Raw genomic sequence first — 21,779 nt, forward strand, 5'->3', positions numbered from 1 at the left:
TACTTATAGTGAAACCGACCCTTAAATTTATAGTCTTTAGTAATAAGCCTGAATTCTTAGAACCAAGTTGGAAATTAAAAACATCTTATGACATATTGTATAAATGCATCTCAGTCAGTCGCTTATCTATTATACCTATGTTTTAATAATTTTAAAATTGATATAAAATATGTTCAGATCTGAAAAACACTATCAAAAAGAAAAAAAAATCGGCACCTTCAAGACGAAAAAATAAAAAGTTTTTTTCACTTACAACCTATAAACATATTATAAAAAAATATTGCTAAATTGAAGCACCTTAGTGTGGAAATACACTGTTTTAGTGCCCATAAACTTACAACCGAATATTAAAACATTAAAATATGTAATACAAGCTGTTACTCGCGACTTCACCCACGTTAAATAAAAAAAACATGTCACTGATAACATAGCTTTAAAATGGTGATTTTTTTTTAAAATTGGCAAAATAGTTTTTGAGTTATTTTAATACATAGAAAAATACAAATCTTTCCGCTTTATGTAAGTTTAGACTAAAATGAAAAAAACCCAACCAAGTAGTTTTTGAGTTATTTGATTTTAGTTTTATTATAGATGTCTCAAATGATAATGCAATGAATGACTCTAGATTACATTAAAATTCGACATCTGTCAGATTGCAAGCATTTACATAGAGAAGCAATAAAATTCGTTTCAATATTCAGCTGTTAGTCTGTTAATTAGATTTAAATTTTAATTAGAAAAATGTCAATCAAAGTTATTCTTTAACAGGTTCCGAGTTATCTTTCTTATTACGACGGTTCCTTCTGTGTTTACTATTGGAAAGTATTTCATAGGCTTGCTGGATTTCCATGAATTTTTCCTGAGCAGCACGTCTTTGTACTGGATCTTTTACTTTATCTGGATGATTTTCGCGAGACAATTTCCGCCAAGTAGATGTGATTTCTTGCTGCGTTGCCGTTGGTCCGAGACCCAATACCTATGGAGAAATTTTAAACATTAATAGGTAACATTCGTAATTGATAATTTTAATTGTTAAGCCAAAATAACTGTAAACTTAAAGTATAATTGAGCAATGAAACTTTTTTTATATACAAAAAGGTGGAAAACGAACAAGCGGCCACCTAAATCCGCCAAAATGGCGAAGCGACCGCTGCCCAGACATCTGCAATTGGAGATGCGTTGCCTACCCTTATACGACGGAGGAGGAGACGCACGCAAAGAGGATATTTCCCTTCCTATGCGTCTCATCCACCGTCAAATCCACTTTCACATTATCCCTTCCTTAATAGAAAAAGGTGGGTCGGGAAAGGGACTAAAATTAGTCCTCTGGCACCACACTCATCAGACTGTAGGCGGAATTGCTCCCACTTCACGCCTGTCTTCTGTGTGGTCGTGGTATTGGTGGGGGCGAGCCGGCCCTATAGTGCGAACATGTTAAAGCGGGCTCTACCACTGTAATACACTCACATACAAATCTTACATTAGTGCCAACATAAAATACTCTCAGTGTAACAAAATTCTAATCCTGCACTAATTGTTTTAAAACTATAGCTTGGTTTTAATAAAGACTCTTACTATATTCTAGAAATATATAGAAATTTATTTTTCATATTCTTGGTTTGAGTATACTTGAGTTGAAATTAAAAATAATAACAGTACACTTACCTTATAAGCATTCTGTTCACCGTGAGGATCAGATAGATCGATGATTTGCTTCCACACTTCATACCATCCGTGATGTTGTGCATATTGGTATGTATCGAGTAGACATTGTTTTACATCCAACCACCTGAAAAAAATAGTTGTAGTGACTTTAATCAAAAAATACATACAATTAGCTATTACATATACCAGTAGAACCTCGACAACTACAACCTCAGTAACTTAAAAACCTTTATAACTTAAAAAAATAATATGTTCCGTTCCCATCAGAGCCCAAAACCTCTACAACATAGACCCTTGATAAATTAAAATTGTGTTTCCCTTGGACTTTAACCTATCGAGGTTCTACTGTATAACATATGCTAAAGTTGGAATGGATGTTCGTTTCAAGGTATCTCTGGAACAGCTCAACGGATTTAAAATTTGGCACAGAATTAAAACATAGTCTGATAATATAGGCCATTTAATAAGCTTTTTAGCATACAGAAGTAGTGGGCAAAAACTAACTAAAAATGCTACTAGAGTTCCAAATATTATTTTGAAGACTTATTATTTTATTATTAATTAACTAGTGTAAATGTTTTAGAATGGTTGTATGTTATGGTTAAATAATTTCAGTGAAATTGCTTACTATACAACCAAGTTTAGAAATATTCCTTGATATTGTGTTACTATATAAATAATAGTAAAATGCTATATATATAAGAAACTCACCATGGACTCGTAAAGAAGTGATACAAAGCCTCATAGATAGGCACTTCATCACCCTCACTGTCAGTAATTGTACCATAGAAGTACAAGTAGCTACACCACATGGACAAATATAATACTGCGCACAATCCCAATATAGCAATACGTCTGTAAATAAAATAACATGTCCATAAATCAATAACAAAGGTTACTTAAGTAATAAATGCCCTTTTACGGTTTTGAACTTACGTTGGAAGATTACGTCTCTTCGGGGTTCTTCTCCACTCTTTAGAGAAGGAATCAAAGCTAAGTGCGGTTGCTAGAACCATCAAAGTGAACCAAACTGTTTCATCGTAAATGTAGAACCGGATCGGATATGAAGCATAAGCAGCTAACAATGGCCACTTGAGTGAGCCTTGCTCCCTTCCAATATTACCCACAGTCCACACACCTATAAAAATAAAAATTGTTTTAAAAATCAAACAAAATATTGTAAATGCGAAAGTTTAGATGGATCAATAGATGTTTGTTAGAGTTTGTAGCCTAAATGGCTGAACAGATTTTGATAAAATTTGGCATAGACATAGAGGATAGTCTAGAAGAGCACATAGGCTACTTAGTTTTGTTTTTCTTAATTCCACGCGGATGGAGTCGCAGGCGAAAGTTAGTATAATATAAATACCATTTAAAAAAAATATAAAATATGCTGATCTAAATTTTATTAGATTACATGTTACTGTTTATGCTGATTTTTTTTTATTATTTGGTGCCATCATCATCATTGCTATTTTCAGAACAATATAGCATATATACATTTCTATCAGCCATCATATCTGAATCCACTCCCTTTTTAAACTTGTCTCTTTCACACTCTTTCACACAATCCATCTACACTTTCTACAGTCATTCTCTACCTTTGTAGTAAACCCATTCTTAACACTTTCTGGTTTATGTCCCCATCCTCTTGTCAGATAACATGTCCATACCATGCTAACATTTTACTTCTCAAACTGGTGTCATAAAAGCTAATAACCAAAACACACATCAATCATTTCCTTTAAGTTTGAAACATTAGAAGAAATCTTACCAAGAGCTGTCACCAAGGGTATAAGATAGTTGAGATATCTTAAATTGATGCCCCAAAAGTTATCGGGTGGCACCGCAGACATCATCATCTGCCCCCATGAGTAGCCCACCATTAACATTCCAGTGAAGCGATTCATTGAGAATGGTGGCTGAAAAAAAGTTCCTATTGCTAAAGAAACATAACTTTTTAAATTTAACAACACATGTTATTGTAGGTGTCTTCAAAAATCTTGATGGCTCAAGATCATCTAAAAACTGCTCAGTGCACTCTTCCCAAATCTAAAAATATTCTATCGAGAAAACTGTTGTTGACCCACCAAGATATATGATAACTACTTTATAAGGATGTTAACAATCAGAGACAGACCTAATCATTTCTTGTATTAAATACCTGATAATCCTATTTCCTATGATCTTTATATTGTATCCTTCAAAAACTAGCGAATCTGCTGAGTTAAATAAATGGGAACCTGGATGGACCCCAAAATTATTAAAATTCTCCTTACCTTTTTGTTGTGTAGGATCCTCTTTATCACCTCTTGCATTTGTTGAGGATCTTCATTTACATCTTTGACATAACGTGGAAGACGAAATACCTCGCTCAGCCATCCGATACCAAAACCGCCGAGAGTTGTCCACCAAACAAAAGCATGTCTATCCCGTCTTAGATAAAAGTGATGTAAGCCGAATATACCGCCAAAAAGCCACAGAATATAGGCCCACAGTAAAGATTTCTTTCCCGACATCGAATAACCTCCTAACCCCATTCTCGGTGATATTTGTGCTCAATATGTTAAAGGTTTTAAGGCAACTTCCGAAGGCACTTAATTCAATTCTTCAGTGAAATTATAAATATAAAACACTCCACGTTCATAAAATAGATGACAAATCAAAGTTTTAGTAATGTGACACGTAAAATGTTAAAACGACTCATATAGTATTTTCTGATTCTTTAGAAACTTGGATATAAAATTTTACCACTAAATATTCTTTAAATTCTTTAATTTATAAGAAAATGCCTGCGAGTCATTAAAATTTAGAAAAATACTTTAAAAATTTAACAGTTAAAACAACTTGACACACAAACACAAATATTTCAAATCGTAAAACGTCACGTCACATTTGAAGTAACGATTCTAGTGTTTCCATATAACCGGTAAGTATTAAAAAAAACCGGTATTTGTTTAATTCGAGTTAAAATAACTGATGGATAAGAATCGATGCTTTATAGTGGTTTTGTATGGTATTTTTTTTACCATTTCCATTACTATAAGATTAAAACAAAAACTAATTGCCTCGCGTTATGTTAAACAAAGCTGCATTCCTTCGTAGTCGTTTTAAAATAAAATGGTAATATTTTATTCGGAGGCTGGCACAAAAAACGAGAAAGTATTCGTAACACCGCCGATTATAGTTTTTCATGATACTCTCTTGATCTTCAATAGTTGATAATCATGGTAACATAATTAAATGGGTAATTTAAGAAAATAAAACGCCAATACTTATTTATTCTTTATTTCTTAAAAAAAAATATATACTTAAAATTATCTCAAAATATTTTAAAATCAATTTAATTTTGTGATGTAACGTAGTTGCAACCTCTACGTAGATCGGAATTTGCAATGGCTACTTTAATCAACGAAAAGTAAACAAAAGGTTGCCGTTTTTATAATCAAAAAAACTTTCTAACCGGTTCAAATCAATGTTAAAAATATGTTATATACCTATTCACTTATTCCACTACTGTTTTATATTAAACCATATAATCGTGACGATTGTAAGACATTTATAGATCAAAACTTTTTATTTTCCATATATCTTATTAAATACTTCTAGTAATCCACGGTGCTGAATTAACTAGACAAATTTTGCATCAGTAACTCGACTGTTGTCTGAGCTGTAATGCAAATGCACAAAGATAATGTGCAAATCAATATCTTCACACACTATTTTTCCTATAGAAAAATGTGCTCGTGAGATAAACGAATAATCAGCATATATCGATTAAAAGGAAATGTATTCTATTTGATATATATCATGTTTTAAGTAGACACATACTTAAAAGAATATTGATTATTTTAAAACGTTAATACTAGTGATTTAAAACATTGACTTGCTACGAGATTAATAAATTTTATTGGACTGTATTAACAGTAACTGCTTCAAATTTTATAGCAGATTATCTCTTATTAATTAATCTGATATTTTAAGATCATTTCGGAAATATTACTTTAGCAGAAGAAAAATGACGTAGCACATGCAAATAGAAAGTATCCCATCCCAGCAAAGTTTAAACGGTATATTTACTTATTCTATAATATATTAGTGCCGAGTTATACATCTAGTTCTGTAGGCTTGAAGCAGCCGATAAATTGCTTACAAATTCAGATCTACGTAACACTACAGTGTATCCAAGTACATAAGATGGCTCCTACGTAAAGTATTATAAGTAAAATTTTGCGATTTAAACATTTTGTTTTTTTTACTTGATAAAACATTTCTATGCTATTTTGAAAATAACATAAGAAAGAACTGGTCTTGGATAAGCATGTATAATCAATCAATCGTTTTTGTGCTGTAAAATTTGCGTTTCAAACATACTTTAGTTTACACAGGAGCCATCGTATGTGAACCTGACTGAGGTCCGTCGAAGACAAAACTCAGCTCAAAAAATACCAACACACAAATAGACAAATCGTCATATATTTAGGTATTTCTTGAGCTGATTTTTGCCGAAAATTTTGAAATCACATCTGTGATTCTGGAATGTTTGTGGCGTTTTGTTCAGGCGGCTGTTCTGTATCGGCGCTATACAAAACTAATTGGATACTTGAAGCTTTAAGTGGCCGTTTGATTAAAAACATGTATCCGATACCACTCACATTTAATAAATATCCAACTAATTCTAATTTGATGTCAAATAAAGCGGATTCGCTTAGGGATGCCGCTTCATAAAAATGAGATCGTATATCTCAGTGCTGCGTTTATCCAATACGGATTTGATAGCCTATTCGACTACCACGAAAAGTAGGCCGTAAGCGACCTATTAAAATACAATACACATGTATTTATTAATATCTGATGAGAATGAGGCCGGTGTTTAGATGAAGGACGATTGCAGAACATCCTCGACGGCTTGCTCGAGGCAGTGCTTCAACTCGGCGTACGATACCACGAACACGCTCTGCTCATCCCGAGACATCAGCACCACCTATAATATATACATTATATTAATATTATAAATTTTCACAGGGGTAGTGCCCGCTTTAACATGTTAGCACTGCAGGGCCTGCACGCCCCCAGTAATACCACTACCACACAGAAGACAGGCGTCAAATGGAAGCATATCAATGTTTCGTCTGATGAGTGTGATGCCGGAGGCCTAATTTAAGTTCCTTTCTCTTTACCACCGTCTTCTTTTAAGGAGAGGATGGGAGGGGGAAGTGGATTTGACGGAGGAGGAGATAGGAAGACGCATAGGAAGGGCAAACATCCTCTTTATGTGCGTCTCCTCCTCTGTCGAATAAGAGTAGGCAACGCATCTGAAATTGCAGATATCTATGAGCAGCGGTCGCTTCGCCATTTTGGCGGATTCAGGTGGCCGCTTGTTCGTTTGCCACTTATTGTTATAAAAAAATATGCAAAAGTTTAATTGATATTTGTTAGTTTGTAAACGGATAAACGATTCTGGTCAAAATTTGGCATAGATCAATGAATGAACATGTATTTATTGCCATAAAAAAGAAATGACATAAAAGGACTTATTCTAAAGAAAACAAACAATAGTGGCAAAAAGTAGCCAGAACAGCGTAAGTAGGAGGAACAAAGTCGTTTCTGCGCTGATTTTAGGATTATTTTGTATAACGTAATCTGAAAAAATAAACCACGTGGAGGGATTCGCGGGCATAAAGCTAGTTATATAGGCTTTTTATTAGAGATAGTATTATTCAAAAATATGCTGTAATCGCTAACATCCTACGGCAAGAAGTAGTGTGTGTTTACGCTTTATTATATTAGTATAGATTATTTTTTTTAATTTCACGAAGACGACCAAAAGCTAGTACTAGTTTTGATGGATGTTTGTTACAGTTTGGAGCCTAGCTGCTGACCTCATCTCTATGAAATTTGGCATAGATGTATAGTATAATCTGGAAGAACACATAGGCTACTTAGCTTTGTTTTTAATTTTTTGCTAATAATTAAATATATATTTACCTTAGTGTTGCTGCCACTATCGAGATGGTTGAGGCAGTACGTCAGATGGGCCTGATCGAACCAGGGCCTGCCGTCCTCAGTCACCGAGTGGAACACGTAGTCACGGAACAACTTTAGCATGTACCGACCACCAGTCTCCGACCACTCCGGGTCCATGTTCAATCTAAACAACACCAAATGATTATTAAAACATAGAATTTAATTAAATAGAATAGTATAAAATATGTAAAATGATAATTTCTGCTTATCCACCGATACTACTGATCCCAAGGGTTCTTTCGGAAGATCAGCGCTGGGTACTTTGATCAGAAGCATCCAGCATTTAGCTGAGCGAGGACCCAATCCGATCAGCATTGCAATACACTATTTAAATATTTCGTTCCTTCTTTATTTACGTGTTTATTATTTCTTATTTAATTATTTTATTGTTTTTTCTAATTCCTAATTGTGTTTAGTGTTGACAAAATTAAATGTTATTTTATTTAATATATCAATAGTTTCATTAATATTATAAAAAATATTATAAACTAGCTATCACCCAGGACTTTGCACAACATATAGTCTGTGTACTTCTAGATGCTCTATATCTATCCTAAATTTCATTCAGATACGGTCAGCTGTTGAGGCTACAAACTCTAACATCCATCCATTCAAACTTTCACATCTTACTGTGTAAGTTTAGATGGATGGATGTTTGTTAGTTTATTGCCTAAATTGCTGAATATATCTCGATGAAATTTGGCATAGATGTAGTATAGTCTGGAAGGACACGAACTACTAAGTTTTAGCAGTTAGCAGATGTAGTCGCCGTTAAAAGCTAGTTAATTTTACAAATTTGAATATATCGGATGATACATTAAAATAAAATAAACGAAAATCTGGAGATAGTGCCTTCATATAACTTTGGGTTTTAATGCAATGTACTAAATATTCACTTTTCTTTCATTATCTTCGCCAAAAGACTTCAAAATGTTTCAATATAAGTCACTAACATCGTAAAAATCGTGAAAAAAATTATAAAAGGTAAAAATTCTTACTCAGGACGTTCATTAACAACGCCAAGCTTGATCAGGATTCTCAAGAGACGACCATTGTCCATCTCATTAGCCAACTGCTCCTCGAAAACATCAGCACGACGTTCCAAAGCCTCCACCTAAATTAAACATAAATAATTAATAATCTTGCATACAAAAACCTATAAAATTAAATAAATTCCTCCCTAAGTATACCAATTATAATAAAACAAAGGTATCTGCCCGGTTGAAGGCTCCACTATCGGTTAGTTCTGTTAGAAATTATGTAAATCCTATAGTAATAGAGAAATAAAAGGAGGGCGCTAGTGAGCTATCATAATTTAGTTTCCATTATGTCCGCAGAATTAATTATCTTCTTGGGTACTTAAGTAAGAATAAATGAGTCAATTAGATTCGCTATTATTTCTGCCACAAAATATGTAAAATGGACTTGGATATAAATTTAAATAATAACGCAAAAGATACATTACAATAAAGAAATTCACACTTTTTGATATGAACAGAGTGGCGTTAGTGAGCTATCATAATTGATGGCCAGGTTATTATATAGAGTATTATTTCCAAACAAGTTAGTTAACATGTAAGACTAGCTGTTGCTCGAGACTTCCTCCGCGTGAAATTTATAAACAATAAACATTATGGCCTTTACCTTTCTAACGGTGAAACAATATTTAAAATCGCCTCAGTAGTTTTTAAGTTACATACAAAAATATAATTTTTTCTTCTTTATCATACTAGTATAGATTTCTGGATTTCTAATAATTATTAAATTTTATACAATGTGTAAATATAAGAGAAAATAATTTACCTGAGTATAAAACCTAGCGCCAATCATCGGCATGAGATCAGTAACGGTGCGACGGCCGGGAGACTTCGTCAGCAAGAAACTACAAATAAAACTACATTAGGTAAATAAATATGGTGTTATAAATTACGAGAATAAATGCCTGTCCCACCACTGGCTGATAGAACATCGGATAGCTTGTGACATCACTATCAGATAAAGTACCAAAATCAATTTTCATCATATATTTTAAACATCGGATTGTTATTAGATAATTTACAATTTGATGACACAAGCCTTAAATATGGCAATTTTGTCCTTTATCGAAATATAATAGTATATTATAAAATTTACAATAATTTGGATGAATTAAATGGATACCCAGGAACAGGTTACCATATTAAATTAATTAAGTTATCTTACTTATTACTAGTAAAGAATGTTCTTTAAAAATTTAGACATCCCACTTAACTCTAGAATTATTATTGATTTCGATGAAATTTGAATAGTCTGGAAGGAAACATAAACTACAATATTTTTATTTCAACAGCTAGTAATAAAATTTACGTACATTATCAGATTCTGCAGATCAGCAGAATAAGTCCTGGAGATCAGATCCATGGAGGCTGCGAGATTATCGCAATGCATGGAGCGGCAAGCAAGAGCAAGGGCCAGTCGGCCTAAAGCAATCAAATCCTCTTGCTGGGCCTAAAAAATATAAACACAAGTATTAAAAAACATTTAAAAACAAGTATAGTAGTATTCACACTTAATAGTGGCTCCGAATAATACAGTCTCGCAAATTCCCAGTATTCCACTATTTGACTTGCTCGTTAAAATTAAATAAACTTCACCACTTCTTAAAAACAACTAATTAGATAGCAGTGATTGTAAATGAAAGGATAGTAAAAGAAACTAGCCCTGTAGCACAAATTTTTGATATACATTTTAGGCTTATATTGGTTCTTATTTCAATATGTTCAAAGGATTACTTTTAAGGTGGAACACTGTCAGTTTCCCTAACTGTACATGCTCAGCTAATCCCGAGCAGTTGTAAAGTTTGAATCTTGTTATACCTGGACGATATCTATGGCGTTGGAATACTCCATTACATCAGCAGTTCCGCACCAGGATATGCGTACTCTACATCCGCTCATCACCACCTTAGTTGGATCCAGCGTCCTGTACACAACATTAATTACAAAAATAAATAACAATGAAAACATAAACACTGTAAAAATTAGTTAGGCACTGTTTAGTTAAATATGTGATAGCGCTCTGAGCCCCACTGATTGATATAATAGAAATCAATGTGGTCATATGTATCACAATATTACTTAGTTCATAAACACATTATTTACAATCTCTATAAAATATTTTATTTTATTGTTATATATTTAAGTGCACAAATGACAACGAGGGTCTTTACTATTGGCTTAGTTTTAGTCCCTGTCCTACAAGGCTTTTTTTCCATTTTATTCACCACCTAAATTAAATAGCGTGTTGTAAATGTAGGTCTCTGTGTTAAAAATGGAATTTTAAAAAAAATATGCTGTGAGCGTTAATATCCTACATAACAAAGGAGTGTTTACGCTTTATTACATTAGTATAGTATAGTGATAGTGGTTCACTACCTTATTGTAGTGTCTAATTGTTTTAATACAGTATTTTATGTATAAATAATAAAACTTTACCTGCAAGCCAGTCCAGCGGTGTGTATAGCGCGCAAGGCAGCAGTCAGCTGCACGAGGAAACTCCACAGAACCGCCTCCGGGAGTAACGCACCGCAAGCCAATGCACGGAGCATAGCGTTTTTCTAAACAATACAATTTAAATGTACATTTTATTTATGAAATGTACCTCATGATTGCATTCGCGTGGAAATAAAAACAAACTTATCACATACATCTTTACTAAATTTCATCAAAATTTAGGCTACAAACGAAAGCTATTTAGGCTACAAACTCTAACAAACATCCGTCCATCTAAAGTAAGTACAATTAGCTCTTGCTGGCGACTTCGTTCAGTTAATAAATAGTGAATAACATAGCCTGTTACTCACTAGTAACATAGCTTTTAATGGTGAAATATTTTTGAAATCGGCCCAATAGTTTTTGAGTTATTTCGATACATACAAAATACAAATCATTTATGTTAATAAATCTAAATTACTTTAATTGTATTCTGTAACCAGAAATAGTAATATTTGAAGATTTTTGCATTTGTCACTAACATTTGAAGATTAACGTTTTAAGAGATCATACATAGCTTTTTCCTGACATGAGGGCAAAGGTTTTCTCTTACATATTTCTGTATGGCTTTATATTGTAATATAAAGAATAGATACTTAATTTACAATATTTCACACATGTTGATTGCTGTTTATTTTAAAGTATTAGATGCTTTTGAAGATTTTAAAATTTCTCAATAGCCTAATGCTATAGGGGGCTGTTAATTATGTTTTTTTTATTTCAAATTTCTATTAAAAAAAACTTACCTGGTGAGTATAAGGACGCGGAGCATCCGGATCAGATGAGAACGGATCATGCAAAGTTCCATTGGAATCAGAAGAGTTGCCCGCACCATTGTTGCGAATGTACTTGCTCATTAGCGTCTCGCAGCCAGGGTGATAATCATACACCATCACCAGAGCTGCAAAACATATCTATTTAATAACTAATAGAAAACAGGAAAATGTCAAATGACTTATAACATAACTGATTTAAGGCCTGTCCCACAAAATTATAAATTGTCCGATAACAATCTAACATGTACAATATGTGATGTAAATATGTGTGGTTGATGGATTTTGTTACCTCATCTGACAGTGACATTGTTTTTAAGCTATCTGAGCCTTTATCAACTAGTTATGGGATGGGCTCTTAATATCATAAAACTTCAGAAAATCTTTTTGGAAAGTTGGAAAGAAGACAGACAGACAATAAATTTTCTATTAAACAGGTAAACTATACATGTTAGTTTTCGTAAATTAACAAATTAAGTAGCATGATAATTTCCAAGAGAACATAAGTAAAAAAACATTGAACATAGAGAAAAAAAATAAGTAAACAATAATTTGTCCCGGCATCTCAAAAACAATAAAGAACTTTCTATCAGTAATTATTTTATATGAGAATCACAATTATCTCCTAGAAGCCATGGTAATGAAGTACCATTGTCCTAGTATCTCAAAAAAGCATTTATATATTAGATTTTATATGTAGTTTTGTGGCAACAAAAATTATTTTTATTATTATTTTTTATCTTTCTCTAAAATCGGTAAATACTTACAATTATCTCCGAAAGCCAGTGTAGTGAAGCATTCCTGGAGTCTAACCACATTGGGGTGGTCAAGTTGCTTCCACAGATCGAGTCTCGGGTTCGGTATCGCGGAGTAAGAGTGGAGACGACGCAGAGCGAAATGCTCGCCGCTCTGTCGGTGAGTGGCGCGGTACGATGACGTCATCGAATGAGGACTCACACCCTCCAGAGGTACCAAGTCAGAGTACATCTCAACATTCTCCGGTAACTCTGGAACAATATCCTTATTACAATAACCTTGTACTGATATAATTATCACCAGCTCACTATATGTCCCTACAAAGGAACTATGAACCTATCCTAAGTTAGTGAATAGGCCATAGTCAAGCACGTTGTACTGCGGGTTGGTTAACTTCACACATATCATTGAATTACCTCGCAGATAGGTGCAGGCATCATGATGTTTTCCTTCACCGTAAGATCGTCGGGTAAATTATGTACATATGAAAATTCAAAAATCACATTGGTACAGCGGGATTCGAACCCAAGAACTGTAGATTACAAGTCAAGTATTTAAACCACTGGGCCTCCGACGCTTTTCTCTCTGTACTGATAGTTCTAACTTAAATCCGTTAAACTGTGTGTGTGTAAAATTAGTTGAAGCATTGGAGGTATTTAATTTTAGTAGAAATTTAAGTTACACATACATACAGTTTGATATAAGTTAGAGAATGTTTTGCCTGTGTTTGTGCGTTTTAACTGCTTAGTTTAGCTTTAGAACATCCACAGCGGGCTTTACTAGCTTTCGCCTGCGACTCCATTAACGTGGAGTTCAAAGAAGCAAAACTTAGTGACCTATATGTTCTTCCAGACTACCCTCTACGTCTATACCAAATTTCATCGAGATCCGTTCAGCCGTTAAGGCTACAAACTCCTAACAAAATTCATTCATCTAAACTTTTGCATTTATAATATTACTAAATATTGAAAATAGGTTTGAAACATATCAGTTTCCTATACATCCCAACTGAAGAGCTCAAACCCTAGGAGACAAATAGGTTAAAACACTGAAGGTTGACTTAGACATATCTTTAAATTTCTTCGCAGATGTAGATTTCATTGCATTTCACTTTACCGTTAAAACGTTGAACGTATTCAATTTTCTGTCTCCGGTCAAACCCATTTAAATGTCTAAGCAGATGATATTAACCTCTCAGGTTACAATTTAAATTGTAAAATAGTATACCTGAATGATCTTTAGCATATGACCCGAAATAAACCCTGGATATAAGAAACATAGATATTTAAACGCGTGATTTCAAAATGCGTATCAAATCGTAAAAATGACGTTTTTACCTATGTACTGGTACGGCATCAGGAATATATCTTTGTTCCTCTGGTAGGTCTCGGCTTTGATAGTTTCTGGCATGTAGAAAGATTCAGCAAGACCTAAAAAGAAATAAAACATCTTCAACATTTACATCCCAAAAAAATGAAAAAGAGATCGTCCAGAAACCCTCTTTAAATAGCATCAAATGTAATGTTTATATAAAAATGTACAAATATATTCTATGTATACCAGTTGGGCAGATTTTGATGAAAAAATGCAACATTCTGTGTATGTAAACATATAAAAATAATACAAAACCATTCTGTTTAATTTAAATTTAAAACATTGTTTATACTTTTGCTTTGCAAAACATTCGCAACATTCAGCTAGTTCAAAATAAAAATTTCGAATAAAAAGTTACTTTACGTAAGTATTCCACTTATTACATCGCAACTGGCAGCAGTATTAAAAGTGTTTTTTAGGTTTTTATACCATATTTTAAATACATATTTGACTATGCAATGCAAATTTTATTTAGCAAATCTTTCCAATATTATAACTGCGAAAGCTTGTACTTTTGAATATGTTACAAGGTATTTCCTAAACTGCTGATTGGATCTCGATGAAATTTATCATAGATGTAAAGCACAGTATGGAAAAACACATATGCTACTTAATTTTTTTTATTCTTCGCCGGCGACAGTTACAAAAATTTCAACAGATACAAAACTCAGCACTTCATAACTAATCATTATATTTTAAAACATTAATGTTCAAAGTATAGTCAAATTCAATGGAAATGAGAAATTATGTACACAATTTACTGGCTATTAATGTATTTTGTCTCTTGGACTCTTTGGAAAGTTCTAATGCTCAAAATGACAATACAAACATATCTTTTTAGTAAATCTGTAAACCTTATGAAGGTAAAACTGTTTGTTTTTGTTATAATTTCTCATTTCTGTTGCATTTGATTAAAAAAGTTATGCTAAATATTGTCTGCTGAAATAATAAAAATGTTCTGCGATTTGTCAGAGTTTAAAGAGTAGATTGTAAATGATGCTTTGCAGTGAAAACTCAAAGTAACTAAACATAAGCTTAGCAAACATAGCACTGAACAGTGGTAGTGCCCGCTTTAAAATGTTCGCAGTGCAGGGCCGGCTCGTCCCCACCAATACCACGACCACACAGAAGACAGGCGTGAAGTGGAGGCAATTCCGCCTACAGTCTGATGAGTGTGGTGCCGGAGGACTAATTTTAGTCCCTTTCCCTTTCCACCTTTTTCTTAAGAGGAAAGAGTGGGAAGGAAAAGTGGATCTGACAGTGGAAGAGACGCATAGGAAGGGGAAATGTCCTCTTTATGTGCGTCTCCTCTTTGTTCAATGAAGGGTAGGCAACGCATCTGAGATTGCGGATGTTAATGGGCAGCGGTCGCTTTCTATTTCAGTGAATTCAGGTAGCCACCTGCTCGTTTGCCACCTTGTTTTATAAAAAAAAACAGAAACAATATAACTTATAAAGCAAATGTTAGCAAAATCAAATAGCTAAAAAAGCTTTAATAATCATATTTGCCTTGTTATTATAAAATATCCTCTAACATTTTTATAACCGCATAGCATTTCAAATCATTTAATTTTCTTCTGTTCTGTTAAAATTAAAAAAAATACATACCAGATTTGGAGCCAATAGGACCCGGGACAATAGGACCTGGAACCATGTGGGGCGGAGTGTTGCAGTACATTTGGGATGGGAAGCCCGAGGATTGGTTCGGGCCAACTCCTGGACCCATCATCTGTTCTGCACCACCTGGGAAGTGATGAAACATTTATATATGCATTGACGATTGGAGTTGTCTGAAAATTCTATTTCTATACATATTTATAATATCCATGAAAATAAAATTTAGATAACAAAATTACTAAATAAATATATGAAATAGTGTATAAATAAATAACTCAAGCGAATTTATCATGTGTTCGCGTTGACGCGTTTTATGTTCGATTTTTTTTCGATTGCTATTACGGTTTTGATCACATTTTGATGCACATTTATTTGTTGTACAACACAGTTGATGAGTGAAATGAACTGTTACACCCAATTTTACATTCTAAATTTGATAAGCAGACTGATGTAAATGATTTTGCGTCGGTGGCTCAGTGGTTTAAGCACTTGACTTGTAATCAACAGGTCTTGGGTTCGAATTTTCGATTTTTCGAATTTTTATATGTACATAATTTACCCGACGTTCTTACGGTAAAGAAAAACATCGTGATGCAACCTGCACATATTGGAGAAGAAATTCAAAGATATGTGTGAAGTCAACCAACCCGCAGTGGGCTAGCGTGGTTGACTATGGCCTAGTCACCCCTTATTAGGGTAGGCTCCGAGCCCCTCGGTGGGGACATGTAGTGAGCTGGTGATTATGATGATGATGACTGATGTAAATACTTACCAGGCTTGGGAATCATTGGGCCCGGTACCATGTGGGTAGGGGTGTTGCAGAACAATTGCGAGGCATAGGAAGTAGAGGCGCTTTGCACCGCGCTAGCCCCACGACAAGCCTCAGCTCCAACTGTAGCATTAAATATCAATCTTACTAATATTATAAATACTACAGTTCAGATATATGGATGTTTGTTAGTTTGTAGCCTAAAGTGCTTAAATGGATCTCGATAAAATTTGGCATGGATGTAGAGGATAGTCTGGAACACATAGGCTACTTGTTTTAATTTATTTGAATTCCATGCAGAAAACGTCACGGGCGAAAGCTAGTGGCATATAAATATCAAAGATTAAGAAATACCCAACTGTCGAAATTTATCCATTATTCGAAAGTTCTAAAGTAAACTTGCAGCCTGAGTCTGCACTAATGTCTTTGGACTGCATTGTAACAAGTCAAAAGATAAAAGATGGTAATATAAGATATTTAGAAGACACAATTTAATAAATAAAAACTTAAGATAACTACTACTAACCTGGCTTGGGAACCATCAAGTTAGGTCCAAGATGAGTTGGAGTACTGCAGAACATTTGAGAGGAGTAACCCGAAGATGGGCTCGGACCACCACTGGCTCCAATGATTGGTTCTGTACCTAAAATTGACAATACTAATTAATTATTATTTCCAAGAAATAGGTTAATAAAATAATAAATAAACTACTTACCGGGCTTAGGCAGCATCTGGCCTGGCACCATATGAGTTGGAGTGGTGCAGAACATTTGCGATGCATACGAAGTGGATGCACTTGGGCCAGGGTTACCTCCACGGCATGATTCAGAATTAGCTGAGAAATAACACATTAAAGACGAATACATCCATTCGATTTGATTATATACAGATAAGCAAATGAATGATGAGAAGCTGTTAGTATTTGAAAAAGCCTCAAGTTCTCCCCAAAGTAATGCCCATAGATGTCTTTTAAAATATGTAAAAACATTGCAATATTTGTTGCCAGTATAATGTAATACTTACCAAAACCAAAGCTATATATACATATCACAATATATGTGTATGATTAATCGATAACGAAATTAACATACCCAATGAGGCGGAGGAATTCAGACCTCCAGAAGTATTAAGTCCATCATTTGTTGGATAGAAGTAAGTTGTGCCGCCAACATTCTCCTAATAAAAAAAGAATAAGTAAGTCTTTGTCACATTTAGATAAATTATATGCGCTTTTATTTTTATTTTTCATATTTGAAATTACCTGTTTGTCAAAGATGCTTAAATAAATCTGGCAAATTGAAACATAAAACATCATTATGAGTACAATGGAAATATTGAATTATAATTTGATGGATGTAATTCACAGTTACCTGATGGACTTGCATATTGGGCACAGGCACCATAGTAGTAGGTGGTGAGTTTTCTGGTGATTCTGGCAATACATTAGTTGGTGGTGGTGGTAAAGTGAAGTAATTCATGGGAACATATTCACCTATGAATACCTGAAATTGATTTAAAACATTAATAATTAAGAAATCATTATTTCCAAATTTTTGTGAATGTACAATGTATTATAGTTATTGGTGCAAAGATCATACCAAAAGGTAATTATAATCTCTGCCAACACCCTATATACAAGAGGATTTCACATTGATGCCAATCTATAAAATCTTTTGAATGAATTACAGAAGATATTTACTTTAAGACATTAGGATGTAATGGTGATGTGAAGTATGAGTATATAAGAGTCCTTGAATCAAGATATTGTTGGTTTTGATTAAGTACCATAAATGCCATTAAACTGTACAAAATAGAAGATTGTCTAGCACTTACATAGCACCAAGACAACTCTCCAACCTTTAGTCTTTATGTTTACTTCAGTAGAGTCATACTATACCAATAATGAAACTGATCTGTAGAATAAACCCTTAACACTTACAAAACCACCGTTAGATCTGGTGAGATAACTTCCATTTCTAAAGATCGTAGTGGCATGGAAAGTGTTAAACCTGCATAAAATCATAAGAGATTTATGTGTAGTTAACTATCTTGACTAAAGATAAACTCGATAACCGCTAAACGAATAAAAAAAATATAGAAAACTTCTTATTTTGTTTAACTTGAAGTACTCAACATGTAACATTACTGTTATAAGTCTAAAATGATTGCAATTTACTTGGACAAAGAGTGTGCAATTATGTTGCAGAAATGGTCTAGCTCAACTGGTGGAAGACCACATCCACAGGAAAGGTGTGAATTTGAACTCCTGGTTTCTATGGACAAGTCTGCATGCTGGAGTCCTAATTTCAGTCCACATAATACACAAGACGAAGTTCAGGAAACACCTAATATTATGGCTACCATACTTAGTTAACAAAGTCACAATGAGATAGGGATTTCGACTCGGTAGAGGATGGGACGTAAAGAATAGGGAAATACCCTGTTTCTGTACGTCCCCACCTTTGTTTAAGGTAGACAGCATCTCAACAACTTGTTGAAGATGTCTATGTGTGTGCATCGCTACTTAAGCGAAATCTGTAAGCTGCTTTCATTCACCACCTTAATACTATAAAAATTAAAGTAAACACAATATTTTGTTTATGCATTTACCTAAGTAGACATATAATACAAAAATTGCAAGTTAAATGTGACATTTTAATATGTTTACCTTTCTCATAGCAGGTGGGGATGACTCCAAGCTGAGTTGACCCATAGCTTGATTCAAAGGTCTCGCAGGAGGGGTGGCCGAATGATTCTGAAAGTTAACAGTATTTGTAAAATCAATTAAGAAGTGATAAGTAATTTATAAAATAGATTTTTTTTAATTATTACAAACAGGTAATATATTTCATACCATATATGTGGCCAATTTGGATTCCTGAGGTAGTCCATTAGGTGGTGAGAATTGCATGTATATTGAGGGGTCCATTTTGGTTAATTAAAGTCTCGTTCAGCTGACCAATGACAAAACAATTTTAATTATTAGGATTTTTGCGAGAGAAATCTGCATACATTCATTTATATTAAAATTAAAGAAATATGTTTGAATATTTAAAATAATGTAGAAAAAATTTGTTGTTAATGCTTAGAAATAACAGTTATCTCTTTATAAGGAAACTCATTTGTGCTTTTATTTTATTTTTTGATAATCATCTATTTTTTGTGTATTAGTTGTTGTGTGTGCAAGCGGCCACTTGGCATTGCTTAAATAGGTAGACTGCTGCCTATAGTCAGCAATAGTCAGTTGTAGATGAGTTGCCTACATTTCATGAATAGAACGAGTTAAGTGAAAAAAATTTTTACTCTTGCTGATCCATTCCATTCCCTGCTGATTCCACATCTTTTCCCATCCCCTACTTATTTGAGAAGAATGAGAACATGATAAAGAATAGCATTAAGTGTATATCTCAAGTGAAAGAAGTCATGAAGTTTATGATTTGATGTAAACTTAAGATAATTCAAAAAGAACAATTCATGATTTTAACATGTGAAAACCTATTTTCTTTTATCAACAGTTATGTTATGAATTTCTATTACGATTATTTTAATTTTGTTGAAATTTCGTCTTCCATTACAAAACGTAGTATATCTGGTTGGGTATAGACTAAATTTTAACATAAATTAACTGAAGTTGATAAATCTGCAAATATTTCACTTATTTATGATGAATAAAGTGTGTAATTCATTTGTAATACAATTTTCTTAAAGGTGAAAAACGATTAGTAAGCGCAACATCGTTGTTCAAATTATCGATTATCTCTTGAACTTCGCATTTGCAAACATACGGTTTGTAAAGCATATTATACTTTAACTTACCATTAGTAAAGTAAAATCTTAAATATCTGCAACTGAAAAATACGTCGTACTTTACTTTACATGCAATAATGTCTGTCGTTTTTTTCTCGAGGTACCCCTTGAACATGTAGGTATAATTTCGATGTTACGTAGAAAGTAGAATACATGAAAATAAACAGTCTTACCTGATAATTTACACTTCTAGTGTTTCATTTTTTCTTCGGTTCTCCTTTTTCTATCAAATTTATATATTACCATTGAAAACAAAAGGTCCAGACATTTTTACAAAGTGCTTTCTTTTCTGCCTACTGTAGTTCTTGACGTTCTGTCAAGCCTTCGTAAATTACTGTACTTATACAGGATTTGTTTTTAAACGGGTATTTTTAGAATGTTAACAACTCATTTGTTCACAATCAATTCATAACATGAATTAAATATGCACTTTTTTTCCTAAATAAAAAACATTGGATATTGGATAAAGGACACGAAGCAAATACATAATACAACTGTGAATTGTGTGCGTGTTAAATATGCATGTATATGTACGTAAAACCATAGTCAACCAACCACTTAGCCTATGGTTTTAACAGGAAGCATAGACATGAGGCCATTTTATTGATTTCACACAATGACATCTAAAAATAGACAGGCTATAAGTGCTAATATTTTGGGCTTATAATATTTTCACCATTTTATCGCTGACCGTCTCGGTGGTGAGGATTTGAACTTACAATAAAGATAGATTGATTGTCAACATCTACAGGTATGCGGTTTAAAATATCAGATACGGATATCAGAACGAAGCAATATCTATGATTTGCAAGTAATGATAAGGGTAAACATACACTTCTTTGTTATGTAGCAGGTGTGCAATCACAGGACAGCAATTTTTGCATGTAACATTTTTTATAAAAAGCCCTATACACGCAATTTCACTCTATTAACAGTGTTAGAGCCCGTATCTATCTTCGTACGAATGGGTTGGCTCGCCCGATGCAATACTCCGAAAGCACAAAAGACAGGAGTAATGTGGAAGCAATTCAGCATTTCGTCTGATGAGTGTGGTGCCGGCGGCCCAATTTCAGTCCTTTTCTTATAAGGAAAGGATAGGATGGGAAAGTCGTCTTGATGGTGGAGGAAACGCATAGGAGGAAACATCCTCTTTATGTGCGTCTTCTCCTTCATCAATTTAGGGTAGGCAAAGCATCTGCAATTGCGGATGTCTATGGGCAGTGGTCGCTTCACCCTGCAGGTGGTCGCTTGCTCGTTTGCCTCTTTATTGTATAGAAATAATTGAACCACCGACTTCCATAAACGAACAGATTATAAACTATGATATTGTGTGTCCATTTGATATCCGGTATTTTGGCGATGATGATCGTGGTTGGTCCATGGATGTACTACTAGTACAGGATTGAGCTCTTGTCGAAAAATTCACGCCGAGCGGGACCTCATTATTTATACCGCGGCTCT

At 33.8% G+C, this 21,779-nt stretch overlaps 2 protein-coding genes across 3 annotated transcripts; both read right to left on the reverse strand.

The window, feature by feature from the left end:
* Positions 1 to 514: 514 nt before the first annotated feature.
* On the reverse strand, positions 515 to 4,431 carry LOC106104456 (dnaJ homolog subfamily C member 22). Its single transcript, XM_013284515.1, has 6 exons — positions 3,945 to 4,431; positions 3,440 to 3,587; positions 2,602 to 2,803; positions 2,377 to 2,520; positions 1,666 to 1,789; positions 515 to 976 (listed from the first exon to the last, which is right to left on the reverse strand). Exons 1-6 carry the CDS (start codon positions 4,203 to 4,205, stop codon positions 755 to 757), a joined length of 1,101 nt encoding a protein of 366 aa, XP_013139969.1. The 5' UTR covers positions 4,206 to 4,431; the 3' UTR covers positions 515 to 754.
* Positions 4,432 to 6,000: 1,569 nt separating this feature from the next.
* On the reverse strand, positions 6,001 to 20,841 carry LOC106104482 (PAB-dependent poly(A)-specific ribonuclease subunit PAN3). Of its 2 annotated transcripts, XM_013284547.1 has the most exons (20): positions 20,492 to 20,841; positions 19,366 to 19,465; positions 19,180 to 19,266; positions 17,882 to 18,013; positions 17,773 to 17,799; positions 17,603 to 17,687; positions 17,227 to 17,346; positions 17,038 to 17,154; positions 16,515 to 16,634; positions 15,734 to 15,868; positions 14,089 to 14,181; positions 12,763 to 13,002; positions 11,969 to 12,123; positions 11,166 to 11,287; positions 10,548 to 10,653; positions 10,043 to 10,179; positions 9,496 to 9,574; positions 8,691 to 8,806; positions 7,654 to 7,816; positions 6,001 to 6,649 (listed from the first exon to the last, which is right to left on the reverse strand). In XM_013284547.1, exons 2-20 carry the CDS (start codon positions 19,438 to 19,440, stop codon positions 6,539 to 6,541), a joined length of 2,220 nt encoding a protein of 739 aa, XP_013140001.1. In that variant the 5' UTR covers positions 19,441 to 19,465; positions 20,492 to 20,841; the 3' UTR covers positions 6,001 to 6,538. The 2 variants fall into 2 exon arrangements, with proteins under 2 accessions (XP_013140001.1, XP_013140002.1); XM_013284548.1 differs by lacking the exon at positions 17,773 to 17,799 and having other exon boundaries at positions 20,492 to 20,840.
* Positions 20,842 to 21,779: the final 938 nt, after the last annotated feature.

The sequence above is a fragment of the Papilio polytes genome, unplaced genomic scaffold (assembly GCF_000836215.1).
Source record: "Papilio polytes unplaced genomic scaffold, Ppol_1.0 DF823621.1, whole genome shotgun sequence".
NCBI lineage: Eukaryota > Metazoa > Arthropoda > Insecta > Lepidoptera > Papilionidae > Papilio > Papilio polytes.

What these genes read in the sequence shown, in the direction of transcription:
- LOC106104456 (XM_013284515.1), bottom strand. Translation starts at nt 4,205, where the DNA reads ATGGGGTTAGGAGGTTATTCGATGTCGGGAAAGAAATCTTTACTGTGG. An exon ending in ACCCTTGGTGACAGCTCTTG is followed by an intron (nt 2,804 to 3,439) that starts GTAAGATTTCTT and finishes TTATTTTTATAG; the next exon opens with GTGTGTGGACTGTGGGTAAT. An exon ending in AAGAGACGTAATCTTCCAAC is followed by an intron (nt 2,521 to 2,601) that starts GTAAGTTCAAAA and finishes TTTTATTTACAG; the next exon opens with ACGTATTGCTATATTGGGAT.
- LOC106104482 (XM_013284547.1), bottom strand. Translation starts at nt 19,440, where the DNA reads ATGGACCCCTCAATATACATGCAATTCTCACCACCTAATGGACTACCT. An exon ending in CCAGATGCTGCCTAAGCCCG is followed by an intron (nt 17,155 to 17,226) that starts GTAAGTAGTTTA and finishes TGTCAATTTTAG; the next exon opens with GTACAGAACCAATCATTGGA. An exon ending in ACCGCTGGACTGGCTTGCAG is followed by an intron (nt 10,654 to 11,165) that starts GTAAAGTTTTAT and finishes TGTTGTGTACAG; the next exon opens with GACGCTGGATCCAACTAAGG.